The sequence below is a fragment of the Drosophila sechellia genome, chromosome X (assembly GCF_004382195.2).
Source record: "Drosophila sechellia strain sech25 chromosome X, ASM438219v1, whole genome shotgun sequence".
Classification (NCBI taxonomy): domain Eukaryota; kingdom Metazoa; phylum Arthropoda; class Insecta; order Diptera; family Drosophilidae; genus Drosophila; species Drosophila sechellia.
This window is the reverse complement of record NC_045954.1, coordinates 2,671,724-2,694,242: the sequence shown is the minus strand read 5'-3', so window position 1 is coordinate 2,694,242 and position 22,519 is coordinate 2,671,724. Positions and strand designations below refer to the sequence as shown.

Sequence of the window (22,519 nt, the reverse complement as noted above, 5' to 3'; positions counted from 1 at the left end):
ATGGTGTGGAATGGGGCGGAATTGGACGGCATTGGATGCAGCAGATATTTCATTCATTTCCATAATTTTAATAAAATTGAAGAAAAATATTTAAGGCAGTTCCGCAGAAGCAGAAGCAGCGACAGCGGCGGACGACGGCGAAATGAAAAGCGGAAAATGTGAAAACGCAAAATATGCGGCTATGTAATAGCGGCCACGTCACACGCACAGTGACACTAATATCGTCGAAAAGTTGAGTAATAAGAAAACTGCACTGAACATTACACATATTTACAAATAATTTATTTCAAAATTTTTAATTTAAAATCAATATCAATACGTGCATCATTTAATTGTATACATATGTATGTTCCATTTCCGCTTCACTGTGCTTGATTGCTGCTGCTGGCATTTTCATCGTCTTCATTCCAATTGGGTTTCCGCAAGTTTATTTTCCTTTTCTACCTGGCCCGTATGGTTTTGTTTTTTCCGACTTCTATGCTATACGTGTGCTGCTATTTACCTCTTGCAGATGACGCCCCTGCATGTGCCCCTGCCCCAGCTCCTGATCCATATAAATATTATCACATGAGGAGCGATGTGGGACCATGTCAAGCAAATGACATAATTCAGTTGCTGGCAAAGTTTTTGACTGATGCCATGACAAGCGACGTCCTCTACCCCTTCGCCCCCTGCTACCACCACCTTCCATGACTTCTTGGCCAAAAGTTCAACGTTGGATTCTGATGCTCGCTGATTGCCGACCATCTTGCCGAACCACTCATTCTCATGCCTTTTTAAAAGCACTGAAAGAAAAATCTAATCTACATATTATCAATTTGTAATATGAATTCATAAACTCTTCAACAATATTTCATGTTAGGTAAACGGGAATCTATTTAAGATTAATTTGCAAATAGCTGTGAAACATTGTGTTTCGAGAACGCGCATTTTGCCAGTGCATTTATTTTTTGAAAGAAGAACGAGCGCAAGTAACAGGAGACAAAGGATATGTCACCAGGTGGAAGTGCGCATTTAATCCAACCAAAAGTCCTAACATCAACAGCCAAACTGTTTCAGAACACAGAGCAAAAAGAGTCGAGTCAAGGACTCAAAGTCGAGGGGTTAATACCAAACATGTGCCGCCTCTAAACAATGAAAATTACTTTCGCCGACAGGGAAAATTGTGAATAAAAAAAAAAATAAAAATATAAAATAAAAAAAAAGAAACAAATGCAAGGGCAAATTAAAATGTTCAAAAGTTTTCAGGACATTTCAGGCCGGGGTGAGCTATTTGCCCTTTTCTTCATGGCAAATTTACGAGGTTCCCCGTAAAGCCACTTGAAAGCATCTCTCGCTCATAATTCATGATGTTTTGGGCCCCTCCTTGGCCCTAAATCTTTTTTTTTTTTTTATTTCCCTCCTTTTTGCATTGGGCTTTTAATTACGCCCAAGCCCCTGCAACATCAGAATGGCCCGAAATTAATTTAGCCAAATCATGGGGAATCAACAGGAGTAGGCCCAAAAAAAAAATAAAAAAAAAAAAAATAAAAAAAAAAAAAAAATAACAAAAAAAAATGAGAAACAAAAAGGGCATGTGCGTGACGAAAGGGGCAAGAGAGTGGGGGGAAGAGCCGAATAATAGAATAGGATGGAATGGAGTGGAATGGAAGAGAGGCACATGCAAACAACACAAGGGTTAAGCAGCGCCAGCCTCCACATGTGTGGGCGTGTCCCGGCCCCCCTTTTTTATATTTATGGATACTACGTGTTGTAGTGGGCGTGTTATGGCCATCCCACCTTCTATTTCGTTGCCGTTTTTAGGGCCAAAGCGACAACATAAAACAGTCGTAAAATTTATTAAGTGACATTTTTGTGTATGTAAAATAAAGTAGCCGGAAAAAACACGGGCATAATCATAAAGCAAACCAACAGAAAAATGTAATAATAAAGCGACATAAACAGGAGAAAAACATTTGCTGGACAAACGTAATTAGGCAATGGAAAATTAAACAAAAAAAAAGAGAAGCACACACACACACATACACACACACACAAGTTTGTAGAAATCCAAGAAGCTTGTGGAAAATTTGCCTCGCAATTTTTGCAATCAATTATATATTAATTAATTGCCTTGTTGTCTTCGCTTCGTTTTGGCCAAGTTCACTTGCTAATTTTACATTTCCTAATTGCTCATCAGTCGCTTGATTGTTAGCCACGCCCCCTCCCCCCAGCGGAACGCCCCCTTTTCGCGGGCTCTCGCTCATTTAGCTGGTTAATTGCATTTCATTTAATTGCCGTCATTTCTTTTGCCCTATTGACGATATTTTGTTGCCATTTCTCGTAACGTTGCTCCAAGTTTGTTGTTCATTAGCGTGCCAAAGTTGCTCCCCACATTGTATCTTTGAATTTTAAACATTTTATTTCCAGAATTTATAGGTGCTGTAAAAGTGAATGTTTCAAATTGCATTCAACACCATACCCTTGAACTTAAATTTTTAAACTCCAAGCATAACCTTTGATTAAAGCTTGCTTGACTAACCCCAAACATATCCCATATCATAGAACTTCCTAGTTCATATAGAATAAATTCACTTGTGTTCATTATATTTCAACCAGTTCGATGGATTACATTTTAACACATTTTAAGTTCCAAAATTCGCACAACAATTATGACTGTAATTATTTATGATAACAAGCCATTAAAAGTTCCACCAATTGCCATTATCCTTGCTGAATAAATGTTCAAAAACTAACAATTGCCTATTAATTTGGTTCAGATTTTGGTAATAATGGAGCAGCTGCCCTCGGATCTTCCTCCTCGGCTACGGTATCCGTTTTACCCCTCGGTGGATTTTCAGGCGGCTGTTGCGAAACGAACGGGAGCGGATGATTCAATTGCCAGGGATAAGCAGCGCCATGCCGCTCCATGATGCCGATTTTCTCCGGGGGCTTCAGGGCGAAGGAGAATGTCCTTTGGATCAGGCTTAAAGGCTTGGCCTCCAACTGCAGCGCGTTGTACAGCTCGACCTTCTTGCGCGTCAGCGTGTGGGTGGTGGGTGGACTTATGGCCTGGTTAACGCAGTTATCGCGCCACAGTTCGAATTCCTCCTGGGTGAAGGCCAAGTTGGAGACATCGTTGATCTCGTGCTGCATCTCCAGGTCCTCGTAGCGCAATCGCAGCGCCACATTCGTCGGTATCTGCTCCACTTTGTAGCCAAAGTCCAGTTCGCAGATGCCCAGCACCTCGGCGATCCGATGATCAGGCAACTCCCCCTGCCCACTGACGTTCACCCGGACAAAGCACCCAGTGACGGCCTGCTCGAAGGCGGGCCGAACCAGGAGCATGCCGATTCGATGGCGGCTCAGACGTAGCAGCTCCAACTGATCGCGACTGGTCACCGGAAGATCTGGAGTGGCTGGCTTCTCGTAGCCATTCACCCACGTCTCGTTCTCGTCGTCGATCCGCAGAGGCTTAGCCCGCAGGTTCCTCAGTTCGCGGACTATTTCCGCTGCCGGACGACGAACGCGTCGGGATCGCTGGTCAGACATTTAAGTGGGCTTAAGTGAGCTTCGCCAAAAAGGTTTTCTCAACATTCGAACAATTTTTGATGGCTTTTGGCTTTTTGTTGCTTGAACAAAACCAAATTGTGACAACTGGATCGGTGGGGGACAGTAAAAACGAATAAATTTGGCCTTTTGAACTGGGAAATGGTAGCCACATTTCAAAAACTCCAGTAAGTATAGACTGTAAAGCTGTGCACTCATTTCGTCCTTTTTTCTAGCTGATCCATTTGAATGCATTTAACGACCCGCCTTCGTTTTATGCCCTCCATAAATGCCAGGGGCCAAACTATTAAATTTATATTAATTTCGTAGTTTTTCCTTGGCCAGCATTTCACTTGGCACCCGCTGCTTAAGCCCCCCATTTCCCCCCTTGCCGATTATATATACCTGCTGGGGTTAAAAGGAGCGGGAGTGGGTTGGATCTTTTCCCATTTGGCAAAAGATTTATTATACAATTGCTTTAATTAGAGTTGCAGCTAATTGTATGCGAACCTCCCGGGCAGATGCTACTTTTGATGCTGGCACAAAGCCCATTCAGTGGGTGGATGCCTGATAGATACTGGCAACTGGATATAGTGGGTAGGGGGTAGTGGCAAGTGGATAGTGGGTAGTGGTGGGTGGCGAGTTAATGGAAGGATGGTGGTTGCCTGATGGAAGGGTAATGCAAAATCTTTGCATGCTTTGTATGTGAGTCTCCATAAATAACTTGGTTGTATGTGTGGCACATCGAATATGCTGCTCACGCACAAATTCTCCTCGCTCTGCTTGTCGTCCTTACGACCCCCTGACACCCCCTGCCAACCACCTTCACCAGCACCTCATTTTGGAGTCCCCCTCAGCCAGTTCCTTTGGATCCTCCGCCCCATCCTTCAGCATGCGCATACACTTAAGGGCAAACTCGTTTATGCAAGCTCAGTCTCATCATCATCATCATCATCGGCATCCACATCCATATCCTTGTCCACCGCCACATCAGCACCGCTATTCAGGCCATCTCCTCCTCCCCAGGTCAAGTATCCAACACCTCCTCATCTTCGATGAGCTGACCAACAGAAATTCCCTTCGATTTCAATGATGCTTTCTTTTTTGGCCATAAAGCGAAAGAAACACTGCCAAACATGGGCAATTAATCGGTTATATTGGATTTATAAATTATAATAAAAAAAAATCAAAATTTAATGGAATCTTTTTAGCAGGCAGATGAAAATATTTGCTACTTAAGAGATATATACATATAATTTATGCAGCTGGCACGTGGGAGACAATCCCTCGGGCGAACATTGAAACAAATCATGTGGCGTTGAAGTTATGAAAACGGCGTAAAACTGAACATCATGCGAATAATTTAGAAAATTCTAAGCGCCATGAGACCCATCCATCACGAGGGCATCAGCTGGTCCAACTGGAGGACCCATCATCAAGTCGACGAGGCTCAAGAACTTTTCCTCGAACACCTTTAGGCCGGGGGCGCGGTACAGTCACCGCCATGGAGGCCAGTTGGCCACTCCTTGACGTTGACAGGCTGTGCAGAAAGTTTGCGCCCATGAGTAGTGTCATGGGTAGTACGTAGTACGTACGTATATATGTACGGAGGAGAAGCTGCGGAGGCCGGAACCCTCGTCCAGCTGGCTGACATGCCAAGCCCTTAACCCTTTGCAGTGCTGCCAGCAGTGCTCGTCGGTCCTCAAACCCTAATGAAGTGCAAGGAAATATATAGAAGGATCCAACATATTTTTTGCACCTGCTAATTACTGCTCACGACTTTAACAATTGCTTAAATCAAACGTTGTATTTACTAGTCACTAGTTAGCATTTGAGCTGGACTTCTTGATTCAAGCTGCTGGAATGCAAACGCAGCCACGAAATTCAAAGGCTCAAGTGCCGGCAAATTCCCGTACCATAAATGGCGAAGGACACAGGCCGGGCTGCGAACGAATCTAGGATACGGATACCCGTGTCAAAAAAATGAAAGGAACGACGCAGGGCGGAGCGGGCGGGAAATGTGACTAGGCCAGGGGCAGTTGCCAGTTGCCGGTTGCCGGTTGCCGGTTGCGAGGTGCCAGTTGGCAGCGTGGCAAGGAAACTTGTTTGTTGCACAGAAACAAAGCGCTTCTGCTTTTCATGTAAAATGACAGAAACAAGTGTTAATGGTTTTGGGCTTAGCGGGCGGGGCGGGTTGGGGTGGTGGGTGGTATGCTAAGTGAAGGACGACGAACGCAGAATGGACAACTGGAAAATCTGCAGTCCAAGCAGATTAGATATCATATTAAAGGTGTGGTGGCTCCACAGTCGCGTTTCATAAAAAGCGAGCGCATTTCATATTTATAAGCTTGGAATAGTTTGCAGCCATGAATATGCTTAATTTGTGGCAGGCAGGGTCACATTATGTTTGTTCTTAGCCTGCAGGATTTCATTTCCAATGGATCTTGAACTCAAACTATTTAAATGAAAATTGATGGAAATCCCACCAGCTAGCTTTTTTTGCTGTTTCTTTCCTTCTGCCCTGCATTTTTTATCGTGCTAATTTGTGGTCTTCCTTTATGACAATCAACTCTGGTTGCGTGTAAGTCTCACTTCCGGTTTTTTTAGGCTTTTCTCTGTTCCGTCTTCTTGCTTCACCGGATCTCTACTTCTACTGCTTTTTTCCGATTTTTCACCCCCCGCTTCTCGCCTCTCAATTCTCCAGTCTGGGCCAATTTCAGTGTGAAACCACCGCAGTCTGCCCCGCAAAACCCGAAAACCCAACCACTAGACCCTGCCACCCTGCCCTCCCCCCTCCCCTTTTTTCTTCTTTCGCACTTCTCTCTCTCTCTCTCTCTGTCTCTGTCTGTGACGTGAGCTCTTTTGCTATTTTGAGTTGGACTTTTCTGCTTGCTTTTTTCTGGTTATTTTTTTTTCAGTACACTTTTTTTTGTGCTGTGCAGTTGCAGCTTTTTGCATTTTACCTCCAGGAATTTTTCGTTCCGTATGCATATGCAAATGCCTCGGCCTACATGTGTCGGTGTCTGTTACCCCACAAAAAAATAAAACCCCCTTCTGCACTGTCCTTCCCCCCCCCCCTGTCTGGCATATGGGAAACTTTTGCCAGCATGTTGCCTACTGCAGTTTTTTCCCCATTCATTTCTTGCTGATTCCGTACACCCCCCTCCCCCCTCACCACAACCCAGCTTGCCACGCCCCCTTGCTACGGTGCAGAATTACAATAATGAAAATGTATTTGCAAAACTCGCCTAATTAGTTGAATATGAGCCATGTTGGGTATTCAAATATGCACAGGCAAGATGTCAGACAGGGACAGCATGCGGGAGTGACAAGGAGGGAGAGTGTATGACACAGATAGCAAACACGAACTGCAAAACGATAAAAAAAAAAAAAAAAAAAAAAAGAAATTGTTCCTCAAGTGCACTGCTTTTGTTTGACAGGCAACAAGAAACCTGTGACTGCAGGTTGCTCTATATTAGCACTCGATTTTCCAACTTCAATGCCTAAAAATTAAAACACAACTCAACACTGTGTTACACTAATCTTTTCTAATTCTAATTAAAGCAAAGTAAGCCCGCCTTCAATGTGTAAAATACCGAATTAAACATGCGAAGGGAAATCTGTGGAAAAATTTGAGTAGGGCACATAAACCTTTTGTAATATTAACCCACTTTCGCCGGCGGGCGCAAGTGTTAAAGTTGTCGAGCGCATTGAACGCACCTGCTACACTTGTCCTTCGCTTTTGACTTTGGCTTCAAAACAAAGAAGTAAAAAGCGCGAAATTATGATTTCCTCCTTACCTTTGGCTCAGTTTAATGCGTTTGGCAGCAGGTGAGAGCATAAATTTGTTGCCCCCCAAAAAAGTTTCGTTGGGCGAGCAGCTAGAGTAGAAAACAAAAAAAAAAATAAACGCCTGTCGAACAAGAGCAAACATAATCGACGGGCATTCGACAAGCAAATTTACACAAATCACCACATTAGTGGGTGCTGTGGGCGCAGTGGGCGTGGCAGATAGGAGCACACATCATAATCACAACACATCAAGTGACAATCAAAACCGCAAACAGACAAACGGCATCTCAGAGCAGCCTGTAAGTGATATGTGGGTGGAGGGGCATTCATTGGGGGGTTAAGGGTGGTCCTCCCGGTGGCCGGGGATTTTCCTCGGTGTGGGGGAAACTCCCCAGGGCGTGGGCGTCCCACATGTGTCCGTAATGACGATTAACTGCTGAGCCGCAATTAACTGTGAACAGGCGGAAATACACTGAATGACAGCTGGAAAAGCGGGCGGTGCGTGGGTGGAAAATGGGGCTACCCAGGGGTGGCGGCCTCCACAGGAAGGAAGCGTTCGCTGAGGACAGAGTCAAGGTGAAACATGTACATAGCCCATAAGTGGGGCAAAAATAAAAAAGAAATCTATTTGAAAATATACTAAATAGCCACATTTAAATTAAAATTATGAAAAACATTCACTAATTGGCTAAGCTATGCAAAGGTAATTCCACAAAATTAACTTAACATTTTGGACCCACAAACTCGTTTATGAACGAATGAATCACAAGGCGAAGTGAATGAAGCCAAGTGAATAAATGATTCATATTTGATTTGTGACCAGGGAACTTGTTCTATCTTCCGCATATCGTGCTCCCCTGGTTTTATTAATAAATAAAATGGAAAAATTGGAGCATATGTGGGAGTTTTCCCCTCGCTGCCCTCCGGGGGGGGGTGGCTGTGAGTTTGTGAGTTTGTGATATGAATGAGTGCCGGCAAAGGCAAACAAATGCGCAAATAAATCGAGTTGGGAGAGTGGGAAAAGTGGCAGGTGGGTGGACAGGCGGGGATCTTGAAGGACAGCTGAGGACGGATAATGATTATGATGGCGCCCACCTAGGCACGCATTTTGGCCCAGCTTTGGATGACAATTGCAGCGCGTATCCGCTTCCGGTGGCCACCAGGCACCAACCACTACTCCACTGCCTACATACACAGGCGCACGGACACAGACGCACAGCCACAGGACATTTATCCTAATCGCACACACACACGCGGGACACTGAGAGCTTATTTATGTGCCCAACTTCTTTTCGACATTGTTCTTTTATTATTTTAGTCTTCGTCCTGCCTGCGTCCCCCCCCCCCCCCCTCGCTGGCACCCCACCACCACTTCCCGCCCGCCCGAATCATCCTGCCATTTTTGTCGCAATTTAGCTAAAAGCGTCGTCTAAGAGGAAGTCCTTTTTATACTCGCATTCCCCACCGTCGTTGTCCTTAATCTCATTCCACATCGGCTGCTGCTCCTTTTGACATGCCCTCATAAAGGAAAAGTCGACGAAAATGGGGGGTGTGGCCGGAAAAGCGACGACTTACCAAACCGCCTTTGTCCTTTTCATATAGCATCCCACATTGCGCGGGAGATCTCGGAAATTGTGAGCCATTTCCCAAGCACTTAATCGATTAATTAAAAGCAATCAGGATACTCCTGCCGGGTTTCTTATTAATTTTCACTATGCCGTGTTTACCTGTTCCAACCTGTTACTCGCTTTTTAACGAACCAAGTAAAAGTCTTTGCCTCTGCGTCTAACGAGTATAAACATATTTTGCTGATGGCAACCCTGTGCATTGCAAAAGCGTGAACAACACTTACAGTCTGCAGCTTTATCTCCACTTCATTCCACGTGCTTTGATTATAATTTTGTACTTTCTCTCTTATTTTCCGAGCCCATTTCCCCAACTATATTGAGAGTGGAAAACAGTTAAAAGTTGAGTTTCGTTCCTCGTTAAGTTTCAGTGCACGGCCGTTAGGTGGCGCTTTATGGGCACATTTCATCGTTTTCCATATGTTCTTAGAACATCGCGAGAAATATGCAAGGCTCGCTAATTTCCTTAGAAATAAATAAGAAGTTACTCCATGCGAAGCTGCAAAAATATAGTTTCTATATGCGATTAAAACAATATCTAGAGAATTTGTGAACATGGAGATCCTTTCAAAGTTCCATCATTTTCTAATTTTAATTAGATTTTTCTCAGTGTTCTGCTCCAGTTGTCAGTTGCCTGCGACTTGACTTATTACTCGCAGTAAGAGCAACGCACACATGTGCCTGTAAAAATGAAAACGGCGCTACATAAATGAGAAATGAAGAATGACAACATCAAATTAGCTTCATAAAAATGTCGACTCGCTCAGTGCCACTGAGTTTTTGGGTGGTTGGTGTGAAACAATACAGTTTATAAAAATGAGAGTGCAAAAATATTTCTATGATAAATGACTGTGAACGAGCACGTGAAGGGGGAGGGGGAGTGGGGAGCCGAACTTGGTGCCACGGACATTCCATAGACATAAACGTGCTGCTGTCAACCGCGCACGCACATGCCGGCACACCCACACACGCACGCCCACACGGGGACATCTATATGACAGGAGCATTTTGGCGTCGACGTTGACATTGACGCCATTTCCGGCCGACGCGGGAAAGCGGCGAGGCGGGGGTTGGTAAGCGGGAAAAGCGGAAAAGTGGCAAAGGTACGTCAGCAACAGTTGTCCTTTGTCACCAGCACCGCGCTCCGAGTTTCGGCTTTTCCAAAACCCCACACCCACACCCACCAACCCCCCCGCAACACAGGAGTTTTCCCACACCCGCGGCGACATGTGTCGCACGCACACTGATGTAAACTAGACCAGTTGTATGATACACACATATGGTACACATATATCTCGCTTGTTTTTTTACGACGAGTTAGCGATCTTGTTGCCGAATTGAAGTGATAAGTGCAGGGACATATTAAGCATGACCTGGGAAAACTAACGTTTAAGCTAGGAAATCATTTATTATACTTAATTGCAAAAATTATGAAAGTGAAAAATATGTAAAAAAATAAGTTACTTTGACGTTACTTTTTATGCCTTTACCCCCGCCGCGTCACTTGGCACTCAATGAATACAGCGTTAATTTCCAATACTGTTCAGCTTTTGAAGGACTCTTACAAAACCACTACGCCATCTGTTGCGGTATTCCATATAAACTCAATATTATGATAATACCAAAAACCGTACAATTCCATTGGCAAAAGTTATTGACCGCATGCCGAAAGTTTCATAGATTGGAATTATTTTGGCTTCCTTGCCGGTTGCTTGGCAAGTTTTGCGTGTACAGTCAACCGAAACTTATTATTAATATCCTTTAGTGTGCTGCAGTGTGGATTTTACAGCCAAGCTTAGCTTTTGCTATTTGTTTAATTAGATTTCTCAAGTGGGAACCTCAGAAACCGCACATTTTCTCAAGACTTGCCTTGGCGGCGGAGTTCCGTTCGAGGGGGCGGGGCCACCATTGCAGGCGACTGGGCTGCAATTTTTCGAACTGTTGCTCTTGCAGGGAGGATGGGGAGGGAAAACCACAGAAGAAAATCCCTCGGCCAGTTTTGCAGCGCCCCTTGACCCCTTTTCCGTGGCCACCGCCCCCTGCCCTTTCCATCGAAATAAAGCTATTTTTCTGGGCGACTCTGCGTCGCTGTCTCGCAAATATTTCAGTGAGAACTTTAGAATTTTGTGCACTTTAATTTGCGGTGAGCAGAACTCGCAAAGTTTTTCTCCAACCTTAGGAACTGGAAAACCCGAGTGACCGCATCAAAGAGCCACTGCGAGGGCCATTTGTAAACAGACAAAAGCTAATAGCTGCGGCACGGAAACTTTCACCAACAACCAACAATGAAACTTGCACTTCCTTCTCTCAACTAATTCCTGTTTTCCATCCAATATTTTGTGCTCTCATTGTTACGCCAAGTATTTCACAGATTTCCATCCGACTCAATTAGGAATTTGGCCTAGAAGAGTGCGCGGTTTAAAGGTGCGCTAAGGAAAGCGAACGCAAATCCAACCGGTGTATTATGCAAATTGAATAAGCTTCGGCGCGAATTGGCTGATTTTTCCCAGAATTCACAAAGGTACACATGCAGCCCCAGGAATTCTTCTCCTGCTAATTCTGCTGCATACTTCTAGGCAGCTTGAATTTGTAATTGTGATACCTCGCAAAATACCGACACTCAGGCGCCGTCTACGTTTAAAACTCTCCTTGGGTTAATCGCAAAGTGCTCTAATTGAATTTCATTTCGCATTAAAGCGCCCCAGTGGGTGGGGTGTGGGCTGTGGAGTTGTGGGTTAACCAATCTGGGGCATTATTAAATTATCCCTTAGACACCGCAATCGCACTACCCCCCTGGATTTCCCTTCCACCCGCGCTGGCGGTCTTGGCTTTTGTTATTATGAGCTTTGCTTTGGCTTTTTGCCACTTTTCAGTTTGGTGCCAGGCGCTTTTTAGCCATTAATCTTCTTTGACGCGCTTAAATCACATGAATAACAAATTAGATGGCATATTAGTACGTGGCTTTACCGCCTTTGTAATATTTTTTTTAAGCCCGACATAATGTCAAATGTTGTGGCACCAAAAAAAGAGAGCAAAAATGAAAGAAAACCCGCAAAAAGAAAGGGAAATGAGGATAAAAATTAAATAACAAAAGGATCTCGCTCCCTTGGCTCTATATATTTTTGCATAATTCATTGGCCTGTCTAACGGTGCGTATGCGTTATCCCCACTTTCCCTTGAGCTTTCCCATTTCCCATTTCCCCCTTCCCCCAGCCCCCCCCACACACACACCATCACACACAGACGACATACATACGTATTTATAAATATTTTTCGACCCTTTGTGCTGTCAGTTTGCTAATTAGCTACGCATTTTCATTGTCGTTAAAAACTCCATTCACATGCATATTTACTCACTCCGCCGAGTTAATTCATGTTGTTCGCCTTGTGTCCCTTCATTCTTTTAATGCAATTTAATTATTTTACTATATGTTTGCATCACAGGCAGAAAGACAAAGCCCATGTCTTCTGACATGTGCCATATACCCCGACCTCCGACCTTTTGCCGCCTGCTTTCCTTCACATTTTGATAAATTATATGCATTTTTAATCTAATTAAATTGCAAAAGGCGGCAAATGTCACTGGCTGACTGCTGTTTGTTATTGTTGTCGTTGTCTTCCGATTTGTCATGATTAATGGGAGATATTACTCAGAAATAATGCCCGAATTGGTGTGAGTGTGTGTTCATCTAATAATATTCAAAATTGGCGCACTTTAACAACTTTTCGAATTGAGCAACGAAAATGTAAATCGCCTTTATCCTCTTATTTTTAAACTATTTCATATATACATATATTTTTTTTTTTTGGAGGAGCATTGCCAGAAAAGAAATTCCTATAGGCAGATTTATCATCATTTCGCGGGATTTGGCCATCCATTAAATATCCGCCTATAAACATGGCCTGGAAATAATTTCGCGATAAGCTCAAACCATGGACAAATATGCATATTTATGTATTTATGTGTGTGCTTCCATAACCGATTCGCGATATGTACATATATATATTTATTTTTTTTTCTGTGTGCTTGTTATGCGATAATTGCATTTAAGGCACAAGCCGCTTAAAAACAAATTTGCCATCTCGTTTCTTTTTCAAATAAATATTGAAATGCTAAAGCAGAGAAATCGGTTAAATTCGTTTCGAGATGCTTGAACAAAAGTAAAAATTTAAAAATTATAAAATATTAAAGTGTTAGTGAAATCAATTTAGTAAGTAACCACACGCCCTACAGAATTTCTATTTTTCAACTTTATTTAACTGTTTTGATCGAGTTTAGTGAGGAAGTTTGCAAAAGTATTAGCAATATTAATCCTATAACGTGATTATATGCTCTGAAAATATTAGCAACAGCCTAAGAACAATGCGGGAATTTCCTCCGAGTAAAACTTTTGCCCCACTCCAACTTTCGCATCGCTTTCGTCGCGCACATACACTGCAACAAATGGGAGCCAGTTAACTGGCATTCCTGACTCCTCGCAGCCATTGTGCCATAAAGCAGCGCAACTGTTGCACAGATGAGAATAAAACACAAAAAAAAAACAAGAGGGCAACGAGGAAAACTTGGGGAAAACCCACTTGCAGGAAGCTAGTTAGCTAGAGAGAGAAACAGCAGAGCCTGTTGCCACATAAACAGCAAATTTTATTAGATTACACATACGCTGCGTAGTCCCACTTGGAGACGGAGAAAGCAGCAACTGCATTGCTGGGAAAATCGCTAAGCGGAGGCTGCGACAGGCGGGAAAATCGAGGAAAAGCGGCGACGGAAAGCGAAGTCAGAGTGCAAAATTTTTATGACTCCCAGCGGATGTTTTGATACGTTTTTATGAGACGCGCGCGTGCTGTAAGCGAACGCCGACTTCCGCTTGCCATAGGCCTCGTCTATAACTCCCAGCCACGCCTCCTTCCACCTAACGCCCACACACCCTCCCCTTTGACATCCGCACACTGACACTGCCTTATCGCACTGGTGAGCATTCGCTTGATGTCCTCTAATAGAAAACGGCACTCAGTTCAAAGAGAAGAAACAACAATTTTAGATACCCTAAAGTTTACAATAGGCATACTGCTGAGAAAGTTTGTTAGTCGGACTCAAACTATGCAACGAATTCAAAACATCCGCAGCGATAGGGCATTCAGCAGGGGAATGAATATATGCAAGTATCTAAATATTTACCCGACGCATTTATTGCAGGGAGCGACCAACTAGGCGAAGATTGGAGTGATTGTCATGAAGTCGAAATTGGTTCTGGCGGAGATGTCGGTTCTTTGCATAAACAAATTGCCAAACGGAACTCGAATTGATGACACATAAAAGCGAAGTATAGAAGCAAAATAAAGTGAGGGTGGCCAAAAAATGTCCAAAGGACCAAGGACCATAGAATTTTATTTACCAATAAATGGGAGCACACCGTGGGTAAAAGGATTTTGCTTTGAACAGAGGCACACACGCTTTTGAATTTACATTTAATAAAGTATATATGTATCTGAGCATCTGCATCTGTCCAACTCTGCACGGATCTAGGACTAATTTAAATCGGTTAAACTTTTAACCCACATCTTTCTTGGCACTTCCACATAAATCTCCACCTCGATGGCTGACAAACGTTTAACTCCATGGCTTCGACGTCATTTGGTTTGAAGTTGTGCGACTAACTAACTATGTGACCCGAACCCATAACACATTCCTCTCTTTAAAAGTTGCCCAAACTTTGGCAGCAGCCCTCTCACATTATCCGTGGCCCCCGGAAAACTCCCCCCTGCCGCACATTTGCCACTTTTTCCCATGGATCGTACTTTTTGGCCATGGCAAATGGCAGCGCTGATTTACTTTGCAATTACAGCCAACTGAGTGCCTTAGATGAAAGTGGGCGCTGGCTGAGGATGGAGAGGTTGGGGGCGTGGCCCTTGGAATGGGGTACCAAAGCAATGAACTAGAAAGCTGTCTGATTAGCGTGCAGCTAGCAAAAGTTTCTCCACTCACACACACACATACACACAGATTTATTGAGCCCGCTGTCCGCGTCAATAATTTGCATGGGTTAAACGTACAGAGGCAAGAAAATCTGGGGGTTAAGTCAGCCCACCTCACTCCACCTTACCCCACCCCGCAGACCACACTTCCTGTGACAATGGCTGGGGATTTACCTTTGCCTATATATATATATATGTAGGTGTGAGTGTACGGAGAGAGTATAAAAGTGTGTGTTGAAAAAAACTTTCTACGCTTCAGTTCAAGTTACTTCCTTTTCGCTTTTCCATAGGGCGTATTGCATTGTGGAATAGCAAACCATTTTGGCAGAATCCAAAGGTATGGAAAAAATACAACAATTATTTAATGAGCTGTTAAAATGTTCACTTGCAGGGCTAATACGCAAAAATCAAGTTAAAGCCACTCCACAAAAATGAACTGCATACTTATACGTACTATATGCAATTAACTTTATTATTGATTTAGAGCGCATAAAAAAGGGCAAACTAATTAATTACAGCATTCCCTTAGAGTATTTCATAATCGGCTTTAAGCACTTTTTGTTGTAATGCCATTTTTCAGCTCTTTCGCTGCTGCGACAGGCGAGTGACAATAAATTGTTAAGTGCAAAAAGTTTACAACATTTGAGTGAGTAAGTGATGGCAAACACACACGAACACGAACTTCAAGACGCTCTAAACCCGCTTCGAGCTCCACTCAAACAACATCGGAGAAGCCCCAAAAGTGTCACTGAGCGAAAAACTCGGTTAGTTGGCGAATTTGAGTGGGACATTGCCGTTTCTTTGTTGTCTGTCGCTAGATCAAACCACAAAGGAAGTCTCTTACGAACCGAACATACAGCTGACTTTGTTTCAGCCAAAGATCTTCAGTGAAATAGGAAAATCATTTAGTTCGAACTTTAAAGCTGTTCTAGAGCAAAACATATATGTACTAAAACTGGCACAAGAAATAATGTTACTACTTCTACAATAACTAACTTGCAAATCGAATCAAACTTAACTAAGGTTTTCAAAACATTCTGTATCCGAGCTGACTTGTCAAATAAAACCATTTTCATTTGAAGACCACTTAATCGTCGTTAGCAAAATAATTCCTGCAGATTCGGCAACTGCAACTGCTAACCTGTTAACACATCGTCCGTGAAAATGGTATTGATAGCCTCCCGGCGAACCCGTCCCAGTCGGGATCCATATCCCGGACCAACTGGCCCGATGATGAAGATTGATAATGCCCGGACAGCTGATGGCGGCAGTCCATGATTCCCGGGCCCTGAGATGAGGTGCTAACGATGACGACAACGACCGGAGTGTCCGAAGTACGGGTGCGGGCGCGGGTTGGCGTACGGGAAACGGGGCCGGAGTGCGCATCATCAACAGTCGCCGTTTGATAAATCATGCATGCAAAGTACAGTGCAAACCCCCGAAACGGGACGACAACGGGCGGATTAACAAGACCTCTCTTATTCACGATAAGAAGACGCTTCCCACTCTCCCTAATCAGTATTCAAATACAGCCACTCAGCTTATGAGTACTGCCCAGGTGGGGTACTATCAAAGTGCAAAGGTGGTCGAATTTTTAATTATTTTTGAACAGAACACATTAGCTAAACACAAATGATGTCACTAGTATGTATGTTAGTAAATAAAACCATCAAACTATCGGATTTAATTTACTTCCATCCAAGGGTATCTGGAGTACCAGGTTCTTTCGATTACCTCTCACTCAAAATGTCATTCCACTCAAAGTCAGCGCTGTTTGCCTCCTTCTCTGTCCGCAGACATGTCGCCGTCTCTTTCGTTGTCGCGTCAGCTGTCTCTTTCGCCACCGTTGTAGCGTTACCTAGCGTCAATGTCCGCCTTCAGTTGCATTTTGTCAGCGGTTTCGTGACGAAGCTCCAAGCGGTTTATGCCATCAATTAAACACGAAGTGCTGTGCCAAAATTCCTCTCGCTTCATATTTTTTTGTTTTTGAGTGATTGGGTGATTGGTTTTGGGCGGGAAAAGCAGGGAAAGAAAGTCTGGAAAATCCCGGCAATGGGCCAAGAGGATCAGGAGCTGTTGATTCGCGGAGGCAGCAAACACCCATCCGCCGAGCATCTGAACAATGTGAGTAGTACTCGTGCATATGTCTTAAGATCAGTAGATCTATAGGAACAGCGATTGCAACATCAAATGGTCTGCGGCGTGAGAACTGCGACCCACAAAAATCCCAAACCGCAATCGAACAAACAAATAGTGACACGAAACAGATTATTCTGGTAGCTGAACATGTTATAAGAGACAACTATTAAGATCATGTCATGATCAAGACATCGAAAGGCATTACTTTTCTCTAAGAATATATTCTTTTTTATAAATATAACACGCAGATATTTATTTGGAAGTAGTAGATCGTAATTAGGGACGCATAACCAGAGGGTGTGTGGGGGAGGAGGAGTCGGTTTGGTTTGGCTTATCGGCTTAAGTTGGCCAACAACATTGTTGGGTGTCTATAACTCGGGGGTTGCCAGATACTAGATACTAGATACTGTATCCGTATCCATTTCTGGTTGTGTACTTGCATCTCCTACTTAATACCTCGTTGTTTGCACGTCTCGCTCGACGAAAAATGTACAATTTTGTCTTATCTGGGTCATTATTTGGCTAGACGAATGCTTCAGGCTCAGCATCTGATATCTTGGCATCTGCGTTCGTATCTTGCTTCAAATTCTTAGCACCTCGGCTTGTATAACAAAATAAATAAGTGAGTACGATATGCATATCTACCCCCGGCTTCTTTGAAACAATTTTGAAAAGTCTCAAAAAGTTATACGAGAGATACGAACTTTAATTCTTTTGGGAAAGACTAAATATGATATGTATGGAATATTTTAAACCATCTTTAATTATATGTACCTTGTATTGTATATGTTACTTTGGGCTATTTACGCTCTGATATTTCCCCTAATAATATCGAGTGGTCGTGAGCTTTTCCGCTGAATAATTGCGCCTCCTTCAGTATTGCGTTTTCATCAAAGTGAATGACTTTTGAGTGCACTCATTAGCCACTCGCACAATCGACAAAACGGGCGGGAGAACAAATTGAGTCGCTTCTTTATTCAGTCATTTCAATTTGTCAAGTTCATCAAAAAAGCGATACTCCTTCGCCTGCCTGCGCAGCGCCATCTATCGCCCACTCCGGGAGTTTCCTTCGCATTTCGTAAGTAATTCAAAAATAGCACGCAAAGTAAAAAGTAAGCCAAAAAATTAAATAAATATGAAATGTAGCATCTTACGCTACTTATTTCAACGAAATACGAAAATAGGGAAAAGGTGGGAGAGTGAACCAGAGACAGGGAGAAGATAAGAAAACCCAGTGGGAAAGGGACGGCGAAAACAGAAAGAAAAGAAAACTTTTTAATAACATTTTTCGGCCTCATTTGTTGTGAAAACAATTTCGCCAGGTCCCTCTCTCTCTCTCTCTGTCTCTTTCCGCGCCATATGGCCATCTCGCTCTGCTCGAGGAGTGCCTGAAAACGGATATTACATTTTTTCGCGTCTACCTCTCGTAACGTCACCAATTCCGCCTCTTTTTTTTTTGGTAACAGGCCAAAAACTGGACACTGAGTGCTTAGAAGAATAAGCTGTCAAAGCATCGCAGCAGAAGATGAGCAGTGAAGCCTCGCTACGGAGGAAATGCAACAGCTTTCAGTCTTTTACCTTGACATACATATGTAATGTAATGTAAACGAGAAATCTCCTCTAATTGTTTAGAAAATAAATTTAAATTTAAATTGTTTCAAAAGTGACAGTTCTAAGCAGGGCTTACTGTAGCCAGGACCGTCAGGCGCTGAGTGCAAGGTGGACATTATTTTTTCTTGCTTTTATTGAATGTCAGCTTTTTATTTGGCCCTCTTCTTCTTCTGCTTCTTCGGATTTTGCCTTTCTCATTTGCTTGCATTTTTTGCTTAATTTTTTATGATTATTTATACAAATTATTATGAGAGCAGCGGTGGATAAAATGCTTTCCATATTGTGGCCATCATTTTGTCTTGTTTTTCCATTTTATTTTTGCCTGGACGCCAATTAGTGGATCCCTGTTATTTATGCTTTGCCGCAGGCCGCTGCGATGGCAAATGGAAAACGGAAAATTGTTTATGAAAATGAAAATATGCGCGAGCGGAAGTGGCATGGGGCGGAAAGTTGGGGCGGGAAGGGGGTGGCTCGATTTGACCATACCGCAAACGTCTTCGGTTACCGCCTTTTCGAAAGGGAAGCCCCACCTGGGCGAAAACTGACAGCTCAGTGGGTTTGGAAATCACTTTACCCGTAAATAAATACCGTTAATAACAATTTGTATTTCGGGTTTATAAGGTTAAATAAAATAGCAGAAGTAGTTTAAACACTATTCGATGTGCGTTCTTTAAATGAATATCCAATGCTCCAGTAAAATAGCTACATTCATACTCATTGCACTTATCTACAATGATTGAGTTTTCCCACCACCCAAAGAAATGGTCCCATTTATATACCCAAAGTATCCTCAAAGTTTTATATTTAATAAAAACAAAACTGGCGGAGCTCAAAGTCTCCAAACAAAAGCCGAAGATGCCGGCGATTTACACTCGCAATTGTCTTATGAAGTGGCAACATGGTGGAGGAACCATCAATCGTCCACCGCCCACTTTCAAGGCCGTCCACCAAGTGTCAGCCCTAATTTGCACATTTTAAATAGGCCTCGCCATCTCCTTTTTGGGAAACTTGGAAAACTCGGGTCTTGGGCATTTTTATTAAACAGATGGGCTCCTCCTCCAAGGGGGTAAGGGGGGGTTAGTGCCCGGAAACAGGGACGACGGAGCAGGGATTAGCCAGGCTGGGCTAGATTTATGCACAGACGCCTTTGTTTTTATGGACGAACGCCGTGAAATTGATAAGTTTTCAGCTTGCAACCTTTTCTAGATGCACTCAAAAAAAATAGTATACACCTACTTCATAGGATTCTTCTCTTTGTTCGGGATTAGATAATTAGTTGATATTTGAGAGCTCCTTCCTTTGCAGGGTGACAGCGGAGCCGCATCGCAGAGCTGCATTAACCAGGGCTTCGGGCAGGCCAAAAACTACGGCACGCTCCGGCCGCCCAGTCCGCCGGAGGACTCCGGTTCGGGGAGCGGCCAGGTAGCCGAGAACCTCACCTATGCCTGGCACAACATGGACATCTTCGGGGCGGTCAATCAGCCGGGCTCCGGATGGCGGCAGCTGGTCAACCGGACACGCGGGCTCTTCTGCAACGAGCGACACATACCGGCGCCCAGGAAGCATTTGCTCAAGAACGGTGAGTTTCTATTCACAATCAGATAGTCTGTGTGAAATCTTAAGAGGATCCTATACTATTTGAAACGCAGTTTGCGGCGTGGCCTATCCGGGCGAGCTTTTGGCAGTGATGGGCAGTTCCGGGGCCGGAAAGACGACCCTGCTGAATGCCCTTGCCTTTCGATCGCCGCAGGGCATCCAAGTATCGCCATCCGGGATGCGACTGCTCAATGGCCAACCTGTGGACGCCAAGGAGATGCAGGCCAGGTGCGCCTATGTCCAGCAGGATGACCTCTTCATCGGCTCCCTGACGGCCAGGGAACACCTGATTTTTCAGGCCATGGTGCGGATGCCACGACACCTGACCTATCGGCAGCGAGTGGCCCGCGTGGACCAGGTGATCCAGGAGCTTTCGCTCAGCAAATGCCAGCACACGATCATCGGTGTGCCCGGCAGGGTGAAAGGTCTGTCCGGCGGAGAAAGGAAGCGTCTGGCATTCGCATCCGAGGCTCTAACCGATCCGCCGCTTCTGATCTGCGATGAGCCCACCTCCGGACTGGACTCCTTCACCGCCCACAGCGTCGTCCAGGTTCTGAAGAAGCTATCGCAGAAGGGCAAGACCGTCATCCTGACCATCCATCAGCCGTCCTCCGAGCTGTTTGAGCTCTTTGACAAGATCCTTCTGATGGCTGAGGGCAGGGTAGCTTTCCTGGGCACCCCCAGCGAAGCCGTCGACTTCTTTTCCTAGTGAGTGCGGTGTGTTCATTAAGGGTATCTTGCATTACATCTCAACTCCTATCCAGCGTGGGCGCCCAGTGTCCCACCAACTACAATCCGGCGGACTTTTACGTACAGGTGTTGGCCGTTGTGCCCGGACGGGAGATCGAGTCCCGCGATCGGATCGCCAAGATCTGCGACAATTTTGCGATTAGCAAAGTAGCCCGGGATATGGAGCAGTTGTTGGCCACCAAAAATCTGGAGAAGCCACTGGAGCAGCCGGAGAATGGGTACACCTACAAGGCCACCTGGTTCATGCAGTTCCGGGCGGTCCTGTGGCGATCCTGGCTGTCGGTGCTCAAGGAACCACTCCTCGTAAAAGTGCGACTTATTCAGACAACGGTGAGTGGTTCCAGTGGAAACAAATGATAACTATTTTCGGAAACGATTCCGCTAGATTTTAGATAGAATTGGCTAATCCCACACCCTTTTTAGTTTTTATTTTTTCAATGAGATGTAATAGTTTTGCAGAAGATAAATAAAATTCATTTAACTCGCGAACATGTTGAATATGAATTAATGAGATGCAAGTAACATTTTAATTTCCAGATGGTTGCCATCTTGATTGGCCTCATCTTTTTGGGCCAACAACTCACGCAAGTGGGTGTGATGAATATCAACGGAGCCATCTTCCTCTTCCTGACCAACATGACCTTCCAAAACGTCTTTGCCACGATTAATGTAAGTCTTCCTTAGAATATTGCAATAATTGAGATTCCTCTTTCTCATGAATTATTCGATTTAGGTGTTCACCTCAGAGCTGCCAGTTTTTATGAGGGAGGCCCGAAGTCGACTTTATCGCTGTGACACGTACTTTCTGGGCAAAACGATTGCCGAACTGCCGCTTTTTCTCACGGTGCCGCTGGTCTTCACGGCGATTGCCTATCCGATGATCGGCCTGCGGGCCGGAGTGATGCACTTCTTCAACTGCCTGGCGCTGGTCACTCTGGTGGCCAATGTGTCCACTTCCTTCGGATACCTGATATCCTGCGCCAGCTCCTCGACCTCGATGGCGCTGTCCGTGGGTCCGCCGGTTATCATACCCTTCCTGCTCTTTGGCGGCTTCTTCTTGAACTCGGGCTCGGTGCCAGTGTACCTCAAATGGCTGTCGTACCTCTCATGGTTCCGTTACGCCAACGAGGGTCTGCTGATAAACCAATGGGCGGATGTGGAGCCGGGCGAAATAAGCTGCACCTCGTCGAACACCACGTGCCCCAGTTCGGGCAAGGTCATCCTGGAGACGCTCAACTTCTCCGCCGCCGATCTGCCGCTGGACTACGTGGGTCTGGCCATTCTCATCGTGAGCTTCCGGGTGCTCGCATATCTGGCCTTAAGACTTCGGGCCCGGCGCAAGGAGTAGCCGACATACATACGTATATAACTGCTTGTTTTTTTTTTACCATTATTACCATCGTGTTTACTGTTTATTGCCCCCCCAAAAGCCAATGTAATTATGTTTGTGTCAATAAAAACAAGATATGACCCATAGAAACAATTTTATAATTTCACTCGAACAT

At 44.4% G+C, this 22,519-nt stretch overlaps 2 protein-coding genes across 2 annotated transcripts; one reads left to right on the top strand and one right to left on the bottom strand.

Annotated features, from left to right (window-relative positions):
• Positions 1-2,560: 2,560 nt before the first annotated feature.
• Positions 2,561-3,791, bottom strand: LOC6616199 (RNA polymerase-associated protein Rtf1). Its single transcript, XM_002040528.2, has one exon. The coding sequence runs from the start codon at positions 3,529-3,531 to the stop codon at positions 2,746-2,748; it is 786 nt and encodes a 261-aa protein (XP_002040564.1). The 5' UTR covers positions 3,532-3,791; the 3' UTR covers positions 2,561-2,745.
• Positions 3,792-16,816: 13,025 nt separating this feature from the next.
• Positions 16,817-22,504, top strand: LOC6616197 (protein white). The gene is made up of 6 exons (XM_002040526.2): positions 16,817-17,042; positions 19,974-20,247; positions 20,318-20,972; positions 21,029-21,344; positions 21,552-21,683; positions 21,748-22,504. Exons 1-6 carry the CDS (start codon positions 16,971-16,973, stop codon positions 22,360-22,362), a joined length of 2,064 nt encoding a protein of 687 aa, XP_002040562.2. The 5' UTR covers positions 16,817-16,970; the 3' UTR covers positions 22,363-22,504.
• Positions 22,505-22,519: the final 15 nt, after the last annotated feature.

Bases quoted from the DNA above. Each gene is read 5' to 3' on its own strand.
- LOC6616199 (XM_002040528.2), bottom strand. From the start codon at position 3,531: ATGTCTGACCAGCGATCCCGACGCGTTCGTCGTCCGGCAGCGGAAATA.
- LOC6616197 (XM_002040526.2), top strand. From the start codon at position 16,971: ATGGGCCAAGAGGATCAGGAGCTGTTGATTCGCGGAGGCAGCAAACAC. The intron at 20,248-20,317 runs GTGAGTTTCTAT...TTTGAAACGCAG, and splicing joins GAAGCATTTGCTCAAGAACG to TTTGCGGCGTGGCCTATCCG. The intron at 21,684-21,747 runs GTAAGTCTTCCT...TATTCGATTTAG, and splicing joins ACGTCTTTGCCACGATTAAT to GTGTTCACCTCAGAGCTGCC.